Source organism: Heterodontus francisci, chromosome 5, assembly GCF_036365525.1.
Source record: "Heterodontus francisci isolate sHetFra1 chromosome 5, sHetFra1.hap1, whole genome shotgun sequence".
Lineage (NCBI taxonomy): Eukaryota > Metazoa > Chordata > Chondrichthyes > Heterodontiformes > Heterodontidae > Heterodontus > Heterodontus francisci.
In genome coordinates, this window is record NC_090375.1 from 86,273,633 (window position 1) to 86,281,578 (window position 7,946).

The 7,946-nt window shown below is 43.2% G+C and overlaps 1 protein-coding gene across 3 annotated transcripts in view; it reads left to right on the plus strand.

The window, feature by feature from the left end:
• Positions 1-413: 413 nt before the first annotated feature.
• The window catches only part of rock1 (Rho-associated, coiled-coil containing protein kinase 1), a 287,505-nt gene continuing 279,972 nt past the window's right edge, over positions 414-7,946 (plus strand). The window contains exons 1-2 of one of the 3 annotated variants that reach the window (XM_068031728.1): positions 414-505; positions 874-1,563. In XM_068031728.1, the coding sequence (XP_067887829.1) occupies positions 1,471-1,563 (93 nt within the window). In that variant the 5' untranslated portion in view covers positions 414-505; positions 874-1,470. Of the gene's footprint in view, positions 506-709; positions 1,564-7,946 lie in introns of those variants that run through there. The other 2 variants (XM_068031727.1, XM_068031729.1) reach the window with 2 other exon arrangements.

Consider the following 7,946-nt stretch of genomic DNA (forward strand, 5'->3'; position numbering starts at 1 on the left):
GCATCCATCCCCATCCTATTCATTACCATGACTGCTTACTTCCACTTTTGCAACATTGCCTACAGCGATCTCAGCCTTAGAAACCCTTAAATACTTTTGTCACATCCATATTTGACTACTCTGATTTTTCACTATCTTGCAATCTCTAGAAACCCCAATGGTCAAAATTTTGCTGCATGCATTCTGTCCTGCATTCCCACTTATTCATCATTTCTATCCTCATGTACACTACTCCCCTGTTCTCCAACACATTGAATCCAAAATCCTTGCTTTTGGTTTAAAATTCCTTGATTACCTTGCCCCATCCTACGATCGCAATCTCCTCTGGCACCATATCACTTCCTGAATGGTCGATTCCCGGATACAGGCTGCTCTGCATCCACCCTTTCCTCTGGCTCAACATTGTTGACAAAGCTTTCAGCTGCCTCACTCCACCTTTAAAAACCTCTTGAAAAGCCATCCTTTTGACCTAACATTGGTCTATCCCTCCTAAACGCTTACAAAGGTAAAGCCTCTAACCAGCATTGTTTCCCAGTTGCTGACAGGCAACATTTCCTGTTTCTGTCTGAAAGATAGAATTTAACATGGGCTTTGAAGAAACCCAGTTGCTGGCAGGCTTGCTCACTGCACCGCGGCCTAGGAGTTTCTTGGCCCTGCGCGCACCATGCGCTCGCGCTGGAAGCTGACGCTTGCGCAGTGCGCTCGGGCCGGCTTCCTGAGAGTGTTTGAACAGGAAGGCGGACATGTTGATCAGGAAAAGAAAGTTGCAATTGACGGGTAGATTTTCAGGAAGAAAAAAAATTGTTCTGCATTCTTACCGTCTTTGAGAAAGAAGCCGGCGAATAGTAATCAGTGTTTTTTTTTTAAAAAAAGGTCGTTGAGGTTTAAAGCTAGCTGCTGATCGGGGATCTGTGAACGGAGTTTTATGTGAAGCGATGGGCACACAGGATGTTCAGTGCGCGCCGTGTTATCCGGTGTGAAGAAATATTTGCAGAAGTTCATTTTCCTGAGCTGAAGCTGTCAAGAGACCAGATGTATTGTTCAGGCCTGTAACTGAGCCTGGCACGGTGCTTTCTTCAACTTTAATTTTGAACAAAATTACACATTTTTACTGTTTCAATACTGAGTTGACGAATCTACATATAAATAAATATATTTTTCAGTACATTCTTTTTGTAAACGAGCCCTCTTAGATTGTGAAGGGGAACTTGAAACTTGGAAAGTTTTTCTTCTGTTTATTTTTTTAAATGTGGCAGATAATTCGCAGAAGCTCCATGGAAATTTTTACGGTTCAGAGTGAAAAAAAGCTTGGGTGAGACGATGCTGTGAAGCCGTTTGCAGCGACCTTTAGGTACATGTCTAGTCGTTGTTCCGTGAAAAGTCTAGCAGAGCCATATCGGAAGTGCTTATTTTGTATCAGCTTCCTTTACTTTTTAATTGGGACGAGACTTTATAAATAACGTTGACACCATGTCGTCTGGAGAAAGCTTGGAGGCTCGGTTTGAAAAGATTGAATTCATGCTAAAGGATCCCAAGTGCGAAGTGAATAGTGAATGTTTGCTGGTAAGTGAGGTTTAATGCATTTCTCTTGATGCTTTAAGTAATTTGGGAAGAGGCTTAGATGTGATCAAGTTTCAAAGCAAGATACTCAATGGATTTCAAAATTTTGTGTTCTTCACTTTACTTTCCACGGATATATTTTGTGATCAGTGAGCATTTATATTTCTGTTTCAGTCTAATCAAATTTGGTGAACTTATGGTTATGTAAGAATAAACCGGTGTCCAATATATTGAATGGGCTACCTGCTACTCTCCATTCAGATTGAGTGCCCTTACAATGCTCAATAATGCTTTTTGCTTATTGACATTAGACGAGTGGAGTTGCTTAGTTGTAAAATCAGATAGATTTGAACCTATAAATTACAGTAACATGATTTGAAGCATTGCCATTAATATACAGTATCAGTACAGAGTACCTTAGATTGGTTACAATATGTTCATTTTACATTTGAGAAGGGTCCATTTCACCACAGGTTTTGCAGATATAATTGATCTTATAAATGCAAGCTGTTGTTGTAGGTACTTTCTGATACTCCTGATGAATCAGGAATGAGGTTTACCAGCTACATGATATAAAACTGATAAGCTACAGTTCCTTTTAATGAGAATAGTCTAGAGTACTTGGATGGAGCAAGAGAGATCAAAATATTTCCTTGACATTTTAATAATTCTGCATTTTAAATGAAAACCTTTAAAAATTCTTCCAGCGTATGATGAACAGGTACTACTTCAGAACATTCTGGTTATGGTGCTAACACAGTTTTGTCAGGAAGGAAATTGTAGGATTTTGACCTGGTGACAATGCAGGGATGGTGATAAATGTCCAGGTCGGGATGGTGTGACTTTGAGATAATCGTGTTTCCATGACCTTTGCTGCACTTGTCCGTTTCATTTTCATTTTCATTTTCAAACTCAACTACAAAGACACATGGACTGTTTCTCCCATGCTGTATGTAACTTGTTCTCCTTCACTATAAGCATCAAGAAAACCGTGGTCATGGGACAAAGTGTTGCATCTCTGCCCCTGATCACACTACATAATACCCCATTAGAAGTGGTTAGCAAATTCTGTTACCTTGGGTCCATGTTGACAGACATCTGTCCCTTGATGCGGAGCTTGATACACGCATGGGGAAAGCAGCTACCACCTTTGGCCGAAACGCGCATGGGGTAACAGCAAGCTGACCCTTAGGACCAAGCTGGTGGTTTATAAAGCCTGTGTTCTCAGCACCTTGCTGTATGGCTATGAAACATGGGTAACTTACAGCTACCAGGAGAAGAAGCTCAATAATTTCTAACTTCGCTGTCTACGGTGCATTCTGGGTATATCCTGGCAGGAAAAAAATCACAAATGCGGCAGTCCTCTCAAAGGCAGAGTTCCCAGGTGTGTTGGCACTAATCAAACAGATGGTTTTGGTGGATTGGACACTTCCGCAGGATGAAAGACGGTCGCATACCCAAAGACCTTCTGTATGGTAAGGTAGCTGGGGCCAGGCGACCAGTGGGGTGCCCAAAGCTTCACTTCAAGGATGCTTGCAAGTGTGCCATGAAGGTCCTAAATGTCAACTATTGCACCTGGGAGTCAATAGCTGGTGAAAGAGGGAAATGGCGACACGTCCTGTGGACTGGCGTGCACTACCATGCTCCAGCAGCTTGGCAACAGGCGCCAAACTCAAAAACAACAACTCACAGTGTCACTAGGCAGCTTCACGTGCAGCACTTATGGCAGAACCTGCCTCTCAAGGATTGGCCTTAGCCATCAGCAAAGGTGCACCAAGAGAAGACCCCCACCTAAATGGATTGTTTGCTGTGTGTCCATCGTCTTTCATAGATGCCAACCAACCCTTTTCATTGGTGAGGAGGTGGTGACATAGTGGTAATGTCACTGAACTAATAATCCAGAAGCCCAGGCTAATTCCCTGGGGACACAGGTTCAAATCCCACCACGGCAGCAGGTGAAATTTAAATTTAATTAATAAAAATCTGGAATTGAAAGCTAGTCTCAGTAATGGTGTCATGAAACCATAATTGATTGTCATAAAAACCCATCTGGTTCACTAATGTCCTTTAGGGAAGGAAATCTGCTGTCCCTACCTGCTTTGGCCTACATGTGACTCTAGGCCCACAGGAATGTGGTTGACTATTAACTGCCCTCTGAAATGGCCTAGTAAGCCACTCAGTTGTCAAGGGCAATTAGGGATGGGCAATAAATGCTGGCCTTGCCAGTGACACCCACATCCCATAAAAGAATATGTATATATAAAAAAAATCACAGGGCTGGGAGGTACTGCAGAGTTAAGTTTGACTAGTTGCAGCTGTGCGTGCATACTGTAGCCGTGGTACACCTTGGTGAAGGGAGCAGATATTGAGTCGAGGCAGAAGTGCCGACCAAGCAGACTGCTCTGTTCTGAATGTTATTGAATTACTTGAACAGTGTTGTGATTGCACCCATTCAAGTAAGTCATGAGTATATTGTCACACATTTTAGGTAGTGCACTTGCCTCCGAGTCAGAAGGTTGTGGATTCAAATCCCGTTCAGTGAATTGAGCACATAATCTAGACTGATGCTCCAGTGCAGCACCGAGGGAGCACTGTTGGCATGCCATCTTTCAGAAAATAGTACATTTCGGTTAAGGCAAAGTTCCATCTGTCCCTTTAGGTGAATGTAAAAGATGCTATTTTGAAGAAGAGCAGGGAGTTCTCTCTGGTGTCCTGGTCAATAATTATCCCTCAACCAACATCACGAAAGCAGTTATCCGGTCATTGCCACATTTCTGTTAGTGGGAGCTTCCTATTGTGTTTTCTACATCATAACAGTGACCACATTTCAAGAAGTACTTAATTGTCTATAAAGTGCGTTGAGGTGCCCAGAGGTCGTGTAAGGTGTTATATAAATATATGTTGTATCACACTCGTGACTTGTGGAGATGTTTTGAGGGTTTGGGAGGTGAGCTAAGATCACAAGGTACTCAGCTTCTGTAATGCTTTTTTGCTTTTGTGCTCATTATGCCTGGTGTAGTTAGGCTTCAGGTAGTTGGTGACTTCCAGGTGTTGAAAGAGGACTCTGTGGTTGTGTTGCAATTGAAGATTGGGGTGGTAGTTGGGTTTTTCTTGTTGAAGATGGTCATTGCCTGGTATGCTTGTAGTGTTAATTTTACTTTGTCAGCCCAAATCTGGATATTATCCAGATCCTGCTGTCGGCTGGCATAGCATTTTCCTCGCGCACTTCTAATAACCATAAATCACAATTGCTTGCAACAACTACTTGCATTTATATAATGCCTTTAATGTAATAAAATGTCCCAAGGCGTTTCACAGGAGCATTACAAAGCAATATTTGACACAAAGCCACACAGAGATATTGGGGTAGATGACCAAAAGCTTGGTCAAAGAGGTAGGTTTTAAGAAATGTCTTAAAGGAGGAAGGAGAGGTGGAGTGGTTTAGGGATGGAATACCAGAGCCGTGGCAGCTGAAGGCATGGCCTGCAATGATGGAGGGATGAAAATAAGGATTCTCAAAAGGCCAGAATTAGAGGAAGGCAAGTATCTCGGTGGGTTGTAGGGCTAGAGGAGATTTGAGATGGGAATGGGTGTGCCAAAAAGGGATTTAAAAATGAGGAAGAGAATTTTAAAATAGAGGGCTTCCTTAATTGGAAGCAAACTTAGGTCAGCGAGCACAGGAGTGATAAGTGAATCAGACTTGGTGCAAGTTAGGACACAGGCAGCCGAGTTTGAATGAACTTGGGTTCACAGAGGGTAGAACGTAGAAGGTAAGCCAGGAGTGAGTTGGAATAGTCAAGTTGAGAGGTAACAAAGGCATGGATGAGGGTTTCAACAACTGATGAGCTGAGGCAGGGGCAGAGTCCCTTGATATTGCAGAGATTGAAATAGCAGTGCTGGTGATGCGCAGATATGTGGTCGGAAGCTCATCTCAGTGTCAAATATGACACCAAGGTTGTGAACCTGGTTCAGCCTCTGACAATTGCCAGGGAGAGGGATGGAGTCGATGTGAGGGAACAGAGTTTGTAGTGGGAACCAAAGACAGTGGCTTCGGTCTTTGCAATATTTAATTGCAGGAAATTTCTGCTGATCCATTAGTGGATGTTGGATTAGTAGTCTGACGATTTAGAGACAGTGGAGGGGTTGAGAGAGATGGGAGTGAGGTAAAGCTGGGTGCCATATGGAACCTGATGCTGTATTTCAGATAGCTGTTGATGACTCCTTCCATCATTTTACTGGTGAACGGTAGAAAGGTGACAGGGTGGTAATTGACCAAGTTAGATTTATCCGTGGCAATTTTCATATCAGATAATTACCATATCATGGCTGCTGGTCTACAGGGCCGCAGTGTTACCTGCCCTCCTGTATGTGTTGGAAACATGGACACAGTACAGCAGACATTTCAAAGTCCTGGAGAGATATCACCAGTGGTGCCTCTGCAAGATCCTGCAAATTCAGTGGCAGGACAGGTGCTCCAATATCAGTGTCCACTCTCTCAGGCCAACATCCCCAGTAGAGAGTCACTTGTCATGGCTAGTCAGTTACGTTGGGTGGGCCACATCATTCGCATGCCTAACAGAAGACTCCCAAAACAAGCTTTCTACTCTGAGCTCTGTCATGGCAAGAAGTTACCAGGAGGGCAGAGAAAACGCTACAAGGATGTCCTTAAAGCCTCCCTGAAAAAATGTGACATCTCCACTGATTCGTGGGAATTACTTGCCTGAGACCACCCAAAATGGAGAAGGTGCATCCGTGAAGGTGCCAGCCAGTTCAAACAACGTTGACATGCCCAGGCAGCGACCAAGCGCAAACAGCGGAAGGAGCATTCGGAAATTCGAGCATCCCATCCACTCGCCTCATCAAACACCACCTGCCCTACCTGTGGCAGAGTGTGTGGATCCAGAATTGGGCTATTCAGTCACCTAAGGACCCACAACCCTGGAGTGGAAGAAAGTCATCCTCTTTCCTGAGGAACTGCCTAAGAAGAGAGAAGAATATCATGGAGAGAACGGAGTTTGCTGGATATTGATATCTATATGATAGGAACCTTTGAAGGAGGCTAAATAGAATCATTCACTTGGCACATTTCGCTGATGATGCCATGATAGCAATATTCAAAGAGCCTCATCTTTCCCAAATTAGTTATCTGAATATCCCTCATCATTCTTGACTGGATGTAGTAGCACTGTGAAGCTCCACTTGGATCCGTTAGTTGTTAACTCGGTCTAGGAATTGCTGCCTTTGGTGCTCAGCATGCAGTGTTAGAGCTTCAGGTTTTTGTCATTTCAAACCTTTCTGTGCATTTAATTGAACGAGATGATGATGGACAGGTGATCGATGTGTCAAATCATAAGGTTACAGGTTGTAGTGGTATACATTTCTGTTGCTGATGGCCCACTGCAACTCATGGATGCCCAGTATTAGGCTGCTAGAACTATCTTTAGACTTTTCCACTTAGCAGTCATTTAGTAAAATACAAAGTGAGTCTATAGAATTCTCTTCCTCAAAAGGCAGTGGGAGCAGAGTCTTTGAATATTTTTAAGGCAGAGGTAGGTAGGTTCTTGATAAGTAAGGGGGTGGAAGGTTATCGGGGGCAGGTGGAAATTTGGAATAATCAGTTCAGCCATGAACTTATTGAATGGTGGAGCACGCTCAAAGGGCTGAGTGGCCTACTCCTGCTCCTAATTCGTATGTTAGTATGTACAGATGCAACTATGATTGGAGTTTGGAAAAGAAAGTGATTGTAAAACTCCTGCCTAGTAATATTTGAATAACAACAGAAAAGAAAGTAAGTGTGAAGATGCCTCAATTATTTCAAATTCAATAGCAATTACTGGATTGGTCTCACAAAATGCATCAAAGTGTACAAGTTGGGAATTGGTGCAGAAGGGAAAGAAGTGCTGCTTTTTGCCTCCAATACTTGTGGTTCGTAATACAGGTAAATATTTAATCTACCTAGATCTTAAACTAGATAAAGTAATTTGTTCAAAGACTAAAAACAAAAAGTTGATCAAATACATAGACTAATTAATTAAATAAAACAAGGTTATATAGGCAAGGCAGTGTGCTATACTGCAGCATGTGGGAGTTTGTGAAGAGCATTGCAGTTTAAGCATCTGCATCTCGAGGAACCTCAGCTCAGAGTTGTTGAGCTGGAGTCGGAGGTATAGACGTTACAGGGCATCAAGACAGGGAGAGTTACCTGGACACTTTGATCCAGGATGCAGCCATACCCTCAGATTAGATATTGGTACAAGTCTGGTTAGTGGTCTTGAACAGAAAGGTGTGACTGAGGCAGGCAGGCAATGGGACCCCAGGTGCAGTGCTAGATTGGCCTCGGCCTTTGCCCTTATCCAACAGATACGAGGTTCTTGCTGCCTGTGTGA